Source organism: Dermacentor silvarum, chromosome 4 (assembly GCF_013339745.2).
Source record: "Dermacentor silvarum isolate Dsil-2018 chromosome 4, BIME_Dsil_1.4, whole genome shotgun sequence".
In the NCBI taxonomy this organism is placed as follows: domain Eukaryota; kingdom Metazoa; phylum Arthropoda; class Arachnida; order Ixodida; family Ixodidae; genus Dermacentor; species Dermacentor silvarum.
Genome location: NC_051157.2, coordinates 135,264,255 through 135,282,650, shown reverse-complemented (window position 1 = coordinate 135,282,650; position 18,396 = coordinate 135,264,255). Strand labels below are relative to the sequence as shown.

The following is an 18,396-nucleotide window of genomic DNA, read 5'->3' as shown; positions in this document are numbered from 1 at the left end:
TCAAAACCTTTGAACTATTATTTATTGATTTATTTATAATACCCATAGGACCAGAGGCATTATAGAGCGGAGTGGTACGAAAGCAAATGTGGTACATCGGAAGTAAATAAAACGTAGTGATTAATATGAACAAAACACCATGCTAGAATACCAGAGGTTTCAATACCGTGTTGCTTGCGTTGTAGTGCACGTTAAAGAACCAAGGTGGTCTAAATTACTCCGGAGCCCTCCACAACGGCGTACCTCATAATCAGAACTGGTTTTGGCACGTAAAACCCCAGAAAGAAGAAGAACAGTGTTATCTGCTGTGCCACAAAAAATAAATTCCTGGTTGTGCAATGTTATCTAAAGTTTCACGAAAAAGGCAGTAATAACTAATATTTACAATATCAGCGGAAAGGTGGTTCCAATCTATACATGTTCGAGGGAGAAACAACACGGAAAAATGCTTTGTGTTACATACATATGTCCCGACTTTATGACAATGATGACCACGGTGTGATACATAATGGAGTCTTGTAAAGAATTGCTCGTGCAGTGTACGATGATGATACATTTGCCTATGAAAGAGTGCTAGACGCGCCATTCTACGTCGAACAGACAAGATGAGAAGACTAAGATTAAATTACATCGAAGAAATGCTCGCAGTTCTATTATAATTACAAAAGATAAATCGAACTCAGTTATTTTGGACAAATTCTAAGCGCGTTTTCAGGTTCTACTGGTAGGGATCCCACGCAGAAGTAGCATATTCTAATTTAGGACGCATTAGAGTTTTATAGAGTAGATGTTTAGTGTTACATGGTAAGTTAGAGAAGCTACGGCGCCAGTAGCCTAACGTGCGGTTACCGTTGTTAATAACGTATTCGGTATGAATTGCACATAACAGATTTGTAGTTATATGGACACCTAAGTACTTGTAAGAGTTGACTGTTTCTAAAGGAACGTTGTTTAATTGGTAAGTGGCTTGTTGGCGAAAAACAGGGGAAACACGTAGCACTTTACATTTGTTAGTATTTAGTTCCCTTAACCACGAGTCGCACCATTTGTATATTGCATTAAGATCGAGTTCGAACTTGTTAACGTCGGTTTCATTGGTTATTTCGCGAAAAATAACACAATCGTCAGCCAACAAGTGTACGTTAGAGGATAGTGTAGCAGGAAGGTCGTTAATATAGATGAGAAAAAGGAGGGGGCCTAGAACTGAATCTTGGGGAACCCCAGCACGTGCATCATTGAAGGAAGGATTGAAACCATTAGCTGTAACACACTGAGTGGGATTTGTTAGAAAAAAGCTAATGCACTTGACAAGGTTAGGATGTAGATTTAGTTCATTTTTTTGTACAAGAGAAGTCTGTGGCAAATCTTGTCAAACGCTTTAGAGAAATGTAATAAAATACAATTGGCAGAAGAAGAACGATCCAAAATTTTATGTAGCTCGTGAGTGAATGAAACCAGTTGTGTTTCACATGAAAATATTTTGCGAAAGCCGTGCTGAGCTGGGGTGAAGAATGAATTATACTCGAGGAAATTAACAAGGTTAGAAAAAATAGATACGTTCAAGTAGTTTACAACACGTACAAGTTAACGAAATGTGACGGTAATTATTTGGTGAATGTTTGTTACCAGACTTATGTAGAGGAACCATTTTCCCGACCGTCCATTCTTTAGGTAGTGTTGACGTATCTAGGGACTGCTGAAAAAGCTTTGTAAGAATAAGTGAACTAACAACATTAGTACTTTTTAAGAATTTTGCGTTAATTGAATTATAGCCAGGAGAATAATTATTAACGAGAGAATTTATCGGTTTTAGGACACCAGACATTTCAACAATAATTGGAGGCATTTGTATATAGTCATAATCACGTGTGGCAGGCAGAGCACTTTTACACTTGGTGGAAAAGTTTTTGACAAAGGTTTGGTTTAAGAGGCCAGCACACTGGTCCTGTGAAAGACGGGAACCTGAAGAGTCATCCAAGGCGATGTGGTCACTAGATGGTGTATTGATAGTTCTCCAAAATTTTTTAACGTTATTTGTTAGCATTCATGGTAGAGATTGTTTAGTACACTAGGGTAAGTGGAAGCGCATGAATTGTCTCAGCTTTATTATCGGTGCGATAATATCAATCAGCGGCAGGCATATCCTGGAGTCCGTTCGAACGCATCTGAACGACTGCTGGGCTTCGTGTCGACTGCATACCACTGCGACAACTCGTAGTCATCGGTTGCGTAAAAACTACTAGAAAACGAGACGTTACCGGCGTCTGCATATTTTCTTTCAGGGATACAGCTATCCGCACCAGTGAAAAGGCAAATGCACAGAACTGAAGTGATCTTCAGTGTCACATATACATGGGCAGCTCACGCACTTTTATTCCAATCTGCGACATGAAATAAACGTTTATGACCCCAAAATATAGCCTTATTTCGGACTGGAGACCAGTACCTGTCCACAAAATTGTATCAAGCATTTAACATTCAACAGCGCCTATACTCCTTGCGTACTGTAAGCAGTGCGGCACAAATGCAACCTGCGCAGTTTTCAGTACTAGCCAGCGAACTCCAGTGACAACCAGCGCATGTACAGCGCACACCAGTGCACCCCAGCGTCATATCATTGAAACCAGCGTCTCATCTAGTGTGACCCAGTACTTATTCAGCGATCTCACCGGTGTCCCAGTGACTCCCAGCGAGCGGCAGCGAGAGCCAGCGTCCCCAGTGCGATCCAGTGTCAAAAAAAGCTGGCAGATCCCACGCCCTGTGGGAATCGATGTCATGCGAAGCAGTATGCATTGAGCCTACCAAGTTAACGAATCCACCATGAAAGTACGAAGACGTAGGCGGCTGTTTCATGACCTACATGACACGCATGTGATGACATTCTTGTCATGAATCCTCAGGAGTCCCTTTAGCTATGCTTAAGCGGCCTTAAGGAGAAAGCCTTAGTCATGATCATGACTATGACTTCGATCACCAACCGTTAGCCTTTTCCTTCACTTAGCACCACATCGAAACCCGTTTCATTGGTTTTTGAGCGTTTATCCTTTTTTCGCTCAATCATTGCCATTTTTGCTGAGTTATGCTCATGAGTATCACTTCTACCATCATCCTTTAGTGTTTCCTTCACTTAGTACCCACGTCCGAACCCATTTCACTGTTTCTTGAGTGTTAATGTATTTTTGCAAAGTCATTGTCATTTTTGCTTAGTCATTGTCATTTTTGATGAGTTATGCTCACGACTATGACTTGTACCATTATCGTTTAGTGTTTCCTTCACTTAGTACCCACGTCAGAGCCAGTTTGAGTGGTTTTTGAGGGCTAAGGATTTTTCGCTGAGTCATTGTGGTTTTTGCTGAGACATGCTCATGACAATGACTTCTACCACCATCCTTTAGTGTTTCCTTCACTTAGTGCCCACGTCAGAATCCATTTGAGTGGTTTCTGAGTGTTAATCTCTTTTCGCTGTCATTGTCATTTTTGCTGAGTCATGCTCATGACTATGATTTCTAGCATCATCCTTTAGTGTTGCCTTCACTTAGTACCGACGTTCAAACCCATTTCAGTTTTTTGGTATTATGGTTTCTTTTCGCTGGGTTGTTGTCATTTTGGGCGGCTGTTTTATGACCTACATGACACGCATGCCATGACATTCATGTCATGACCTATCATTTATGTTCGTCATACACTGTTGTCATACTATGCCAATTTTGGTACCTACCAAGTTACCCAAACGACCATGAAAGCACCAAGACGTAGGCCGCTAGATAGATGGATAGATAGATTGATGCTGTCAGAGGGGCAAATGTTCGCCAAGAAATGCTTCGCATTTAAAACGCGCTGGTTTCACACTGGAAGGCACTGGAAGACGCTGGTTTTTGCAATAGGGATACTCGCCAGTTACTTTAAGCTAGACAAGCTACGACTGCGAAGACTTGTGCCTGATGCATATATTGTGAGGAGTCACGCAGAGCAGATATACATTACCTCATTTGGTCCTACGCGACTTTCTCACAAGTGAACTCGAACATGCAACACTCACTACACCCACTGGCGCACACGTATCTAGAGGAGGGGGGAGGAGCTGCACTCCCTCACCTCCTGGAGAATGCCGGAACTTTAGTGCTCACAGTACTAAGCCCCCTATCCTTTTCTGCTTATTTGGATAAAATGGAGAAGCATCACCCCCCCCCCCCCCTTCGTGGATGCTGCCCTGGATCCACCCCTGACTACATCATGACGTGATGCCTAGCAGATATAATACAGCCTAACACTGAAGTACAACGATTCATCGCTAAATGCCGCAGTTAAAGTGAAAAAAAGGCATATTCTTGACTGCATTTCCCTGTGTGAACAAGTATTGTTATATTTTATGAGATACCATGTTCATGCATAACCGACTTTCTTTTGCAGGACACTTTGCATTTGCCATACACAACACGGAAGATGAGCCGCAGCATGCGATTCTCATCAGTCCTGATTTGGATGTTAACGCAACCGGTGGAGCTTGCCTCAGCTTCTGGGTGTTTGTAGTCCACGCAAAACACGTAAAGTAAGTATTCGTATGAAGCAGACATAATACGACCATTATGTGAAAAAGAATTGCTGGAAACAGAAGGTAACGAACATCGATAAATTAGCACTTCCTTGTGCGTCACAATATCACCAGATAGTTCATATCAGCGAAAAAGAAATGCCGCAATAAAGTTGAAGAGAAATAATGCAAGGTAAATTCGTGGGAGTGTAAACTGTTGTTTTTAATCCCTCATGAAAGTTGTAGCAGACCGCATGTACGATTATTTCCTAGGTTACATGATAACATTCGCACAGCAGACATACTTTATTCAAGTTCAAATAGATCCGACTGAGCGGAGAGTTATGGCGCGTCCGGTTGGCGTCGTCGCGTTTGCCGCCAAGCGCACTTCGCGTATCTGCTAACCGTCTTACCCTCCACGCGTGAGTCTCACATGCGCGTGAATATTGTGGAGACACGATGGTGGCGGTGCTCTTTCGCTCTACTGCTCCGCGCCGATTCTAACACTAGAGCATTACTTGGTTCATTGTGCGACTGCGCCGTCATGAGAAAGCCTTGGAAGGAAAGCCATGACAGAAAAACGGCACACAAGTTACGTTGTCTTCATCTAACTAAATATAAACAAAGTGGCCGAGGTGAGGAATCGAGCCTCTGCCCCACCGCCGCTGCTACCGCTCCGAGGCTGAGCGCGCTAACCACTGCGCCATCGTTTCATTATGCCATCGTTGCATTGCGCCACCGCTACAATAGGCGACACTGATGGATATCTTCGAGGCTGTGCACGTTGTTGGGCTCTGACTGGTAGACTACTCAATAGATGGCGCATGACAGAAGTGGCGTCACTGTCGGTCCTTCGTCGTCCGAGGTTGAATCACCCGCGTCTACATCATCAGGCAAGACAGAAAAGTGTAGCCGGAGGTGTCAGTTCACTGTCGACGAAGAACAGAAATAAACGGGCGGCGATCATGCGGCATTGAAGATCCGGCAACCAGAGCCAGCGATGTCTGTGCGTGTGTGATCGCAGAACCTGTATTAGGTGCATGTGATACCCGTGCCACACGGGTATCACATGACACTAGCCACCAAGTGCACTTTGAACGAGTGCACTTGGTGGCTAGTGTCATCCGCAAGCTGCCACACGGGAACGCTTACTGAAACTCGCTGCAGAGCGCACTCACCGCCGAGTGTGTTCGGCGAACTGACTTCGCGGCGGCGAAGTGGGCAGCCTCGTTAGCAATGAGTAAAAAATAAGTAAAGTATTATTGAAAGCAGAGTCAGGAGTAATTTTTAATAACACCGTTTTAATTTGCTAACGTTACGAGATAATAAAATGTACCACTGCGCAAAAAAGAAACAAGAACAGAAAAAATCGCCGCATATCCACGACGTGAATGATGATGAGTGGGCGAAGCACCGGGGGATCATTCGGGTAAACCAGAGCTACGGACGAGAGAGAAAGAGAGCGCGCGTCAGGAACGAACGCTCTTGTGCACCGTAGCGCCCCTAGCTACGGACGAGAGAGAGAGAGAGAGAACGCGCGCGTCGGGAATGAACGCCCTTGTGCACCGCAGTGCCCCTAGCTGCGGATGAGAGAGAGAAAGAGAGCGCGCGTCGGGAACGAACGCCCTTGTGCACCGCAGTGCCCCTAGCTACGGACGAGAGAGAGAGAGCGTCGGGAACGAGAGAGAAAAAGAAACGAACGCCCTTGTGCACCGCAGCGCCCCTAGCTACGGACGAGAGAGAGAGCGCGCGTCGGGAACGAGAGAGCACAGCTGCGCCTCTAGCGGGAGCGGCGAGTACTAGCGTGGCTACGACGGCGCGACGAGGGACAAGGCTCGACCCTAAGGAGCTTCGCCCCTAAAACTACCCTCGCTTTCCAGCTGTTCACGACCACGCCGGGTTATGACTGCACAGTTTGGCGGATCGAGTCGTTTTAACTGTTGCTGGTGAAGTTGCCGTCGTTGCTGGCGCTTGTAAATGTGGATTGTAGATGTTGTTTCTCACAATAATAAACTATTTTCGTGCACAAATTTTTATATTACCCCGGTAGCGTTTACGGCCCAGTGTCGCAGAAAATCCGGCATCGGCATTGGCGCCCGCGGCCGAGAAAATCATCCCCAACCACGTTTAGGTATGCCACACCATTCTATCATAAATGTTGCTCATACTTTGTCTTGCATTCTTGGCAAAAAATTTTTTTTTAATTATGGGGTTTTACGTGCCAAAACCAGTTCTGATTATGAGGCACGCCGTAGTGGGGGACTCCGGAAATTTGGACCACCTGGGGTTCTTTAACGTGCACCTAAATCTAAGTACACGGGTGTTTTCGCATTTCGCCCCCATCGAAATGCGGCCGCCGTGGCCGGGATTCGATCCCGCGACCTCGTGCTCAGCAGCCCAACACCATAGCCACTGAGCAACCACGGCGGGTGCATTCTTGGCAAAGCTATTCCTCACAATTTTTAGAATTACAATCCACAAATAAATATCATTTAACAAAACACGCACAGCACATACCTTTTTTTTGTGAAATCTTCGCAGACTGAAATTTTAAAAGTGCGAAAAAAAAATATGGAAGCCTAAAAATGACGTAATTTATTTGGCGCGTTTGTGCACTATCTCCGGGATCGGGCCACGAAAGACGCCGCGTTTCCACCGGAAAGCTCGCCTGCGTGCATAGCGTTCGCCGCCAGTGTTTGCCAGTCACCATTACGGTTGCATAAGCTGCAGTCATCGGGAACCATAAGTAGCAGTCAGGGATCTTTGAATGCTATCGCGTTCCACTCTTAAAAGCGAAGCTTAAGCGTCGTCCCAATTTTTACCAAATATATGCTTTCCCGTCTGACTCCAGATCACCATGGCCATCAATATGAAAGATCACTTTTCTTTGTCGTGTAGCAGTGCGCCGCCTAAGTGACACTCAGCGCACTAAAGTGCACTCGCTCAAAGTGCACTTTACTTTGCCCGTGTGGCACGGGTATTAGGCACGTGTTTTCTTAAGGAGAGAGACCAGGCCGACACGACATGACACGACGACACGACACGACGCACCAGGCCGACACGACACCAATTTCAGTCTGGCGACTGTTGGCGACAACACTTTACAGGATGGAATACGCTGTGGCCAACGGTTTGTAGGAAGGAAAATGCTGTCGCCAACAGTCGGACGACCAATATCGGTGTCGTGTCAGCCTAGTGTGACCTGTTGCGACATGTCTCGACATCTCTTTGCCAACTCTGTTCGCCGTTGCAATGGCTATCCGTTCATTCGTTAGTGGAGCGATCTTTCACCTTTTCTTTTCTCTATTTCTTTTCGTTTTGCGGAATGTCTTTGTTTCCCATTGCAACGCTTCGTAGTCTTTCTGGGTGTGCCCGTCTGGCCGCGGTATGTGCTTAACTACTGATTTACTATGGCACGGGTCCGTGAAAGCCCTAACACAACATGGGAAATGTCACGTCTTATTTATACGGCTAAATGTTTCCCACAGTCTCAACGTACGGCTTGGAGCCGATCAGCTGTCTGGAGCAATCATTCGCTCGAACCACAGATGGGACCACGTAATCGTCGACTTCAAGAGGCCCGAGGGTAAATTCAAGGTGCGAGCACGTCTTGGTCCATCTCTGTGTGCGGCATGGGGGCATTTTTGCAGCTTTGCGTAAAACGTTTTTACAGCATGGTATGATCCTGACTGTATACAGATGTAACCCCTAATAAGCAGAAATGTATTACCACTTGTCTTTTTTTCTAGAAGTCTTCGACCTTTATGCGTGTGTCTAAACTCTAGATGGATATGGTAGTAGGCTGACCGCACGCCAAATGCATTTCTACGCTTAGGTCTACATTTTTATGCTTTTATCATAGATTATTGCCTTCTGGTATTGTTTTTTTCAGTGAAAGGTCATTTGGCACAAACGTTCTACATCTGTTTGACACCATGCCAGCATGTGTGTTTTCTGTATGAATAATGTAGGTGAATGTCATTGCAACTATTATTTTAATGCGGAAATGCTACAGAAAAGGCCACAGCTGCTAAATCAATGTATTGCAGGTTATCTTGCGCAGCCGGATAACGAAGTATACGCTTACATCTGCCCGATTCAAATGAGTAATATTATTAGCGATCATTCTAGCAGCATCAAGAACTCGTATTCCATCTTCAGCCATTAGATAATCTATGGTTATGATTGCATTATTTACGCATACATATAGTGAATTAAGAATGTCACCTTCTTCCCTGTTTCTCTCGCACATTTCAGCTGATGATATCATTTTACATGGAGCCCGGCCTAGTTGCTGTCGATGATATACAAATAGATTCTGGACCATGCCCGCCAAGAGGTAAACAATATTATGTCTCTCTTTCTTGGGGTCAATTTCGAGCTCTCACATCACGTTTAACGTTATTTGCAAAACGAGATACCTGAAATAACTGCTCGTTTTACACCGGAAGAACTTTTTCTGCAGCTTCATGGAGCCATGTCGAGGTGATACACAATAGTGGCATGAAAGCCAGGCGGTATTATTTTGATTAGTATTATAACATGAATATATTTTTGAGACTCCATAGCTCCGTCGAAATCAATCTGCCGCGAAGCAGTAAGCAGGAGCTTGCTTTCCAGTACCACGTGGGGTTTGCAAGGTGTCACCAGATGGACCTCAATTTTTGTGTGCGCCCAGCAATTGTGTGCGTGCGACGCCAGTGTATGCGCAATGTGAGCCGGAAGAAGACGATGGCGACAACGACTTTGACATTATCAGGGTTTTTTTATACTGTCCTTCTGTTCACCAAACTTTCATATAGAGCCCGCAGTGGACGCACGGCTGCACTGGCGCAAATAGGTCCTCGCAGCAGACGCCGGACCAATGCCACAAGTGTTTTGTGCGTACGCCGACTATTACGCAAGAGTCTACTGCCATTATTGGCGTTTAAAAATTATCAAATGGAACTGACAATGTGCAAATCACCACCCCGCTTTTGTAGAGTGTTCGAAAATTTAAACGCGAACAATTTCGAAACAACTACAACGTGTTGTTTCATTTCCAGGTTCATCTGCATTTGTAACGTAGGCCTAATTCAGAATTAAATATGTGTAAAATGTGTCAAAGGCCCGATATGCTGTTTTTAGCTGCTCACGTTTCAATTTTTTGCATTGCACATATCTATCCGCATGATGACAGCATGCTTGGTGACAGCGACAATGCCTAACATTTGTTGTGTGTCTGCGAGTCGGTCCAGTTGCGGCACCAAAAAAATTTAACTTACTAACTAAACTAATAACTATGTAAACCTAAATATACTAATTAGAAAGCTAACCTAATCATTAATTAACTCGTTATTAACTAAGCTAATTAAACTCAGCACTACCGAACTTACCTAAAGCAAATAAGTCAACCATCTCACTGAGGTAATAACTAACTCAAGTTATCTGACTTAGTAAATTAACTATTATGTAGGCTAACTGACTAAAGTAACTTTTTAACTAATTTAAATCGGTAGAACTAAATAAGCTAAATAATCGCTAACCTAATTAACGAAATTTAAGTAAATATCAACAAGTAACTTATCTCTTTATCCAACTATAAACTAACTCAACTAACTTAACTTACTAACTATATTGAGCATTCATAAACTAAGCCTACTGGTTATAACACAGCTCATTTCATAACTAATGGCCAACTGAAATAACTAAATAAACTAATTAACTAGCCAAGCAAGCAAATTATTTACTCAACTAATTTTCTAATGATTAATCTAACTAAATAACCTATGATACTAACCCAAATAATAACTAAACTAACTAAACTACTAATTAACTAAACTAGTCCCATAGCTAATCACTAAGTGAGCTAACTAAGTGAACTAGCAAAATTCATAACTAAACTTACTCATTAGCAATATAACTAACTGATCAAACTAAAAGTAATAAAACTAATGGAACTAATTGTTAATGACTAAGGAACTAAGTTAATAAATGTTGACTATAGAATTACGCTAACTAAAGTAACTAAATAACTAACTGGCCCAATGAACAAATATGCCTATAAATAAATACTTCAATAACTAATCTAGCAAAACTCATTACTAAACTATTTACCTAAACCAAATAATTATTTATCTACTAAATAACCTACCTAAGACAACTAACGAAATATACTTGACTAACCTATCAACTAATACCTTACTAACTAAACAAACACACTAACCAAAAAATGTGGTTGATCCCTCTTATATAGGAATCGGTATAGAACACGAAAGTGAAACGTGTCTTCAGAGAAGTAGTGTAATGTTTATTGCACATTGATATATAATGTCTATTGGTGTTTTGTGGCTAAAGCGCCCTTAGGCGTTGATGCACCCACGCTGACGCCTGGTGGCACGTCTCCTCCATCACGACTACCAACGTCGATGACCATGAGCAACCGTCGTGCATATGGAAGCTGCACTACGCTGCACACGCTAGCACAACGCGAAAGACGAAGCACGTAACTGACACACTAATACAACGCGCAAGACAAAGCACGTAACTGAATCGTCACCGAGTCAAATCAGCGCGTACAGCGCGTCGTAATTGCAGCCTCTGCGATCAACTTCAGAAACATTTTCAGAGCTAATTGCGGAGGCCACGCTCCGCTGTGCTTGGTAGTGCTTCTTGATGCCAGCGTCCCTTCGAATGCTGGCATCGAGGCGTCGTAGTGCTGAGACCACCGAAGCGTTCACTGTCGGTGCGCGTTAGTGTCATAATGCAGTACTTCTCTTTTCTGCTCGTAGGCGGCGGCACCGCCCCGAGCAAGAGCGCAGGTACACGGAGGAGTGTTAGATATATAAGGCGCGTCTGTGTAGCTCTCTGCAAATGCGTTTGTGGCGCAATGGGTTAAACGCTCGGCGATCTATCATCGCGGACCGAGAGGTCGTGGGTTCGATTTCCAAATTTTGCATGTTTGTGGAACTTTTTCTTCTGGTTTCTTTCTTTGTATTATGTTCTATGACGTATTTCCGTGACGGAAATACGTCAGTGAAGTCTTGGTGGACCCCGGCATAAAACACTTTCGTGTTAATATAAGTAACTCATCTAACTAACTAGAGGCACTTTTCCTGTTGAAAGATATGCATGTTCGCGCATCCTGGCCATCGGGCGCCGCTGATTCATCCCCGTCTACTTAGGCCAGCGCCTCGGGTGCTACCTTTAGTACCTATGTGAAACTTTATGGGGACGTTTTGTGACCAGAAAGGAAAGCATAGACGGACCCACAGTATTAGAGGGCACAATGACCGATTTTCCCTATTCTGGCGAGGAAACATTGCAACATGTTTTGTTACAACCGTGTCCAATCTCGGAGGTGACGAAGTCTAACAAGGCGTCTCAAAACACTATCAGGCACGAGGGAAGAATGTGAGAAAGCGGCATGCTCTCGCTTTTAAAATCACCTTGTCGACATGTGAGGTGACGCACGTGAACGACAGTGGTAAGATTGACTATCACAGGAGCTCCCGAGTCAAAGAAAACTGGCATGTGTGCGCGTATTCTCCCTTGTGCTATGCGACACGTGACCGCACGTCGGGGGAATGAGCTTATTTGAATGACCGCTCTACAGATGGGCTCGTTAACTCATCTACGTGTTCCCTACGAGATTACGCAATGAAATAGCACGCGCGACCTAAACATCTTCAATGAAACAAATATTGTCGCATCATTCCTTCAGTAAAGCGAATTGCTTTCTAGACGCGTTCAGCTACTCGACTGTACTTACAACCATCGTCGATAGCTTCGGCACAGTTGTTTCTCCTGCGTCTTGTGCGATTCTACAGAGTGGTTGTGTCTTGTTAATAATGACTTCCCGACTGAAACATTCCATTTGAACGACAAATCTGTTTTCCATTTACTTCTTAGAGAAATAATTTGACGCTTATAACGAATCCCAAACCGTTTCAAAACAAGCAATAATACCAAATATGATTGCAAAGCCAACGAACTGTTCCTGGAAATTGCATACTAGAGTGCGTATAGAAACATTTTATTTGGGCTATAAAAGTTATAGCAAATATTTGGTGCTTGATGTTTTGTAATGCGCCTACGTTGTGCTTCCTCGACTAGATTTTTGCTCCTGGGAAGTGGGATCTCTGTGCCTGTTAATCCCTGGTCCCCACAGCTTCAACGCCTGGCAAATTCGGCGCGCTTCGGATATTCGTCTTGCAGACCATACCACAGAGAATTTGACAGGTGAGTGAAGGACGAAAATTTTTGCACTTGCCTGACGACTTCAAGAATGTAACGCGATTAGATCGGCACTGAAAGGGAGCATTAAATCTGTTTTAAGCTGATAAAAATTTGTCTCTAATACACTTTGTGTTAATTTCGGGGTAATATAGGCCGGTTGTTACGAGGGAAAATAAAGGTCCCCGTTTGAACTTCACGCCAAGTCCCCAGCGTCAGTGTGTCAGTGTGACGTCACGTACTTCAAAACATTGTTGATATATGGGACCTTTGTGGCTAAGCAAAAGTTCTTAATCGCTATGTTCAGTCTTATGGTCTTTTAGAATACAATGCTGTTGACTTTTGCCGTTGAAGCCTCAGCTACGCTCGGGCAGGCGCTTTCAATTCGATGATGCCATGGTGAGCTGGCCTCAAGGTACTTACGCTACCAGTCTTTCCTTCTAGTATTTTTCATTCGTTTTTGCGTCATGTAGTTGTCTATGCTCTAACATCGTGAACGTGTCGAATTGCACATAATCACTAACCCTAACAGTGCAATGTCATATAAAACATTTATGCTTCACAATCTCTGGTGTACGTTTCGCTTCAGAAAAAAATGTAATTATGGGGTTTTACGTGCTAAAACCACCATCAGATTATGAGGCACGGCGTAGTGGGGGACTCCGGATTAATTTGGACCACCTGGGATTCCTTAACGTGCACCTAAGTTCAAGTGCACGGGTGTCTTGCATTTCGCCCCCGTCGAAATGCGGCCGCCATGGCCGGGATTCGATCCTGCGACCTTGTGCTTAGCAGCCTAACACCATAGCCACTAATTCACAAAATTAACGCGTTTCGTCAGCGCCCTTCTACTACCAAACAACAATGCTTCCTTTTAGGCAGCACTCAAATGTAATTGTGGCTGCCAACTAAACTAATGTCTGTTAAATATTCAGTTTTAACAGGACTGCTTTTTTACAGTAAACATGACTAGACCCTGTAAAGATGTTCGACGTAGTACAACATTTGCTTGACAGGAGCAGTTAAATCAATCCACCAATAATCGGTTCGTAGTTCATGTTATCTATTCATTAGGCATAAGAACGTTTGCTTCTTATCGTATTTCCATGAGTAAGTACCTCTGCGGGCGAAAGCAGCAGACACCCACATACCGATTCTATTCTCTTCTTATTGTTTTTGCCCAATTAGTGATCGATATGCCTGGCGGTAGTGTTGAGTCTTATTTAGGATTATATTCCACCTGAAAAAAATAGCACAAAACCCACGCCCTGTTGGAATTGATGTTATGCGAAGCAGTGTGCGGGGAGCCTACCAAGTTAACGAAACGACCATTAGAACACCAAGACTGGCTGTTTATTGACCACGCATGTCACGACATTCATGTCACGAGTCCTCAGGAGTCCCTTTAGATTCCATGTTCTTTTTTCTTCTGACAGAGAGTGACTGTGTGCTGCGTCAACATCAATGTGCCCCTATGGGCTATCAGCCATTTCGTTAGAGACCTTAATGCGAAAGCCTTAGTCATGCTCATGACTATGACTTCAACCATCAACCTTTAGCCCTTTCCTTCACTTACTACCACATTTGAAACCATTCCATTGGATTTTGAGTATTAATCTTTTTTCGCTGAGTCATTGTCATTTTCGCTGGGTCATGCTCATGACTATGACTTCTAGCATCATTCTTTAGTGTTTCCTTCACTTAAGTGGCACCGTCTGAAGCCATTCCAGTGGTTTTTGAGTGTTAAAATTTTTTCGCTGAGTCATTCTCATTTTTGCTGAGTCATGCTCATGATTAGAGGCCGGATCTTTAGGCAATGAAAAAGTGCGTTGTGGCGCCAAAAATAGGCAGGCAAAACAACGTTTTAGGCCTCCAATGTCGTAAATATAGGCACAATAAATTTTTACATAAATGCAAATAATTTCAAACGAAGACGTGCGCGGCCTATATCTACGATAGAAAAACAAGAAATGTTATTGTCTACGATGGCACAAAGGTGCCAACAGTTGAACATAGCCATGTAATTGTCCCATAACACTACTGAACTAATGACGATCAATTTGCTTAATTCAATAAGCACACTGCTCATATTCATGTTCAATGGTCACTGTACTCGAGCGTTGCATGTAGTGAAACAGGCATGAAAGAGAATATTTGAAAGCTGGGAATACTGATTAAAAAAAGCAATACTTTGTCTGCCAGACGCAATTAAACAAGACACAACAAAAACAGACAAATAACAAATGCAAGAGAGACTATGATTTATTAAGAAATTACCATGTTACATGACATGGTAATTACATGAGGACTGTTAGGTACAACTCTTGGCAATTTTCTCATATACAATTACATTATCCGAATTGTACAGGCAAGACGTCCCAACACTGCCAAATACACTTCCGCCCATTTGAAGTGCACATGTTTGAAGAAATCTGTTTGGAGAGGACACGGAACGTAGTCTAAGAATCACTGTGAAGATTGTGGAAACAATAGCAAGCTACCACCATCTCCAGATTTTTGGATTCAAAATTGTGCCTCTTGTCGCTGAGAATGATCTCGTACACTGAGAAGGAACGCCCGACGGCGGTGAACACCTCAAAAAGTAAATTACAAACAAAACAAAAGCCGCGTGCACATCACATTTTTTTTTCTTTTGCTGTTCACACTCCTTTCCCCTGATGGCTCTCCGCGGTTTCGCATTCATCGCTCGCGCAATATCCGCGCGGCGGCGTATGTTGGCCGGCGCGTCCCATTTCAATGCTGCTAGCAGTTGTTTTCCGGGAGTTGGTTGAACTAAAGGACTAGGTTGAACCCCTTAGAGTTCCGAACAGTCAATGTTGCCCGGTAACATGAATAACGGTCTCTAACTGCGCTCGAAAGCGAAACTTACGGCTAAATTGTGCTCATATAGGCGCCGATATTGAAAATAGGCATTTATAGGCATTTAGGCACAAACGCCAAAATAGGCATTTATAGGCACTATAAAAACACTATAAAAGCCCTTCTTAACCTCTAATTCATGCTCATATATCAAAGTGGGGCGCTAGGAGCGCATTGAACAAAAAAGGCATTTGCCTAAAATCCGGTCTCTACTCATGACTGACTTCTACCATCGTCCTTTAGTGTTTACTTCACTTAGTACCCACGCCCGAACCCATTTGAGCGGTTTTTGATTGTTACTGTTTTTTTTCGCTGGGTCATTGTCATTTCAGGCGTTGTTTCATGACCTACATGACAGGCATGTCATGCGATTCTTATCGTGATGTACAATTTATGTTAGTCATACACTCTTGCCATACTATGCAAATTTTGGTAGCTACCAAGTTAACGAAACGACCGTGAGAGCACCAAGACTAAGGCGGCCAGATAGATAGATAGATAGATAGATAGATAGATAGATAGATAGATAGATAGATAGATAGATAGATAGATAGATAGATAGATAGATATCGTCAAAGTGGCAGATGTTCGCCAAGTAATGCTTCGCATTTAAAATATAAGGGGTTGTTTATACAGTACATGCGCACCCATGCTTTTCTCTCTCACATTCTTGTCGTTGCTCTAGCTCTTCAGTGGCTCGTGTGAGGATGTGGCGCAATGGTGGGCTAGTTGCTTCCACAAGCGAGGTTTTTCTTGTTTTTGAGCGAAATTGGAGGATAGCGCAACAATGTACTCAAGTTTTCTGGTATTGTCCCGCTTTTATGCTTCCTCCCGAATATTCACGTAAACACGCAAAAACAAAATTATTCTCCAACCCTTGTGGATTTTATATCTTCTACTTCGCGATTTGTTTCTTTGGTTATTTTATTAGGTTTCTTCGAAATCGTGTTGCCTGGTCTTGTCCTGCTTTCTCGGGCTGTCACAAAGTATTTGTGCACGTAATATAAGAAGCTCAGTCTACAAGCATTCTTTGTTTGCCAAAATCCATGCCTCAGAGTAGGATACGGCAGAAAGTAAAGGAGAGCATGAGCAACGTTCAGTGCTATGACCTTCGGGCTCCTTTTCCAGGTTCTTTTTTCTTCTGACAGAGGGGGACTGTGGGCTGCGTCAACATCAATGTGCCCCTATGGGCTATCAGCCATTTCGTGTGAGAAGTGAAAACAAGGGCGTGCGATCTTAAAACCGTGATCAACCCCTGTAAGAAATTAATATATTATAGGCGTGACAGTGAGCAACTATATATACAGTCAAGTGTAATTTCGTGGCGCCATCGTATTATCAGAAAAATGGTAGGTCAGAAACCAAGGAGTGTAGCGAACGGTTTGAGAAAACGCTCGAGCTTCGCGAGCCGAATATACAGTCATAAACCGCCAAGAGACGAACTGCCGCGCTTAGATCTGTGGCTTTGAAAACAAAATCTGTATGCTGTCGCGATTCAGAAACGGCTGTACATTCCTCCGAGCCATCCACGCTGATGCAGTGTCGGGCTACCAGCAAGAGAAAAATTCTGAATGCTGCGAGTCTATGACTTGCTTCTCTAAATGAGAGTTTTACCGGCTGTCAAGCTTGTTGTATACCAGATTGACTCGTTAACATTTTCGTTTACTTGTTATTATTGCAGGTCGATACTTGTACCTAAACACAACTGCCGTGGACTCGCACCACCCTGTGTCACGAGTGTTCATGCAGAGACGTCCACCCACCGAGGCCACTTGCGTCACTTTCTGGTGGAGCGGCCGCGGCACCCCTGGCCGACTGAACGTGTACAGGTTAGTATACTCAACCTCATAACCAGACAAACCTCAAGACCCGCGTTTTTATTGTGAAAAATAATTGACGAAAAGTGCAAGGACCCAAGGGTAGGTGATGACTGTGGTTATAAAGTTTAATAAAAGCAAGTTATCGTGGTCTGTTCAACAGTACAGAAGTGGGGTAACCGATGGACACAGGATGACAACAAGACGAAAGTAATTACAGCAAGAAGAAACCCATGTAGCTATGCCACGTGGTGGTGGACATCTCAGTAGTGAAAAGCACACCCGGTGAATGTTTTCTCGTACGTTCTAGAAAGATACTACTAAAGGATACAGGGAGCAGTAGAAAACATTTGCGAGCGTTGTTGCAGCCTCCTCCATCCAGTAAGCACATTCTTCGAGCAATAAAATTAAATCTGGTGCTGGAAACGTGGCGCGCGAGAAATACAATCCCGAGATCATGAATGCGATGTGAGAATTTACTGAAACTAGCCACAATGAATAAGATTGTTCGGTAACTCACAGAGAAAATGCATTTTTATATAACTACGTATTTTGATAAGTTGTTGCTATAGCCACAATACTTGCATTCACCGAATTGTTGATCTCGTGCCCTTTATCGAGTGTCTGCTTTGATGCTAGAACCGAAAGAAAAATGGACAAGTTAGCCATCGGTCGTGCAAAGCTTAGGCACAGCGGAACTGTCGATCCTCAAGTCTTACTGGCTGCTACTGCTTGGTATTAACTTGGTAGCTGCTACGTCTTAACTTGGTTTAACTTAACTACGCATGCACGGAAGTTATACTCGGGCGATCATTTTGGGAGGGACCTTCCCTTTCGCGACATTTGGCGTGACTAGCGCTGGACGCGTCTGCGCCTACGAGCGACAGCGTTCCTGGCATGCCACAAACGCAGGCAGGCTAACCAAGGCTGGCAGAGTGCCGAGAATGCTGTTGC

At 43.7% G+C, this 18,396-nt stretch overlaps 1 protein-coding gene across 2 annotated transcripts in view; it reads left to right on the top strand.

The window, feature by feature from the left end:
• Positions 1-18,396, top strand: part of LOC119450645 (MAM and LDL-receptor class A domain-containing protein 2-like) — a 137,871-nt gene that overhangs the window by 100,286 nt on the left and 19,189 nt on the right. For both annotated transcript variants that reach the window (XM_049666102.1, XM_037714159.2), the window contains exons 24-28: positions 4,411-4,549; positions 8,020-8,128; positions 8,789-8,870; positions 12,626-12,751; positions 17,307-17,454. In XM_049666102.1, the coding sequence (XP_049522059.1) occupies positions 4,411-4,549; positions 8,020-8,128; positions 8,789-8,870; positions 12,626-12,751; positions 17,307-17,454 (604 nt within the window). The remainder of the gene's footprint in view (positions 1-4,410; positions 4,550-8,019; positions 8,129-8,788; positions 8,871-12,625; positions 12,752-17,306; positions 17,455-18,396) is intronic.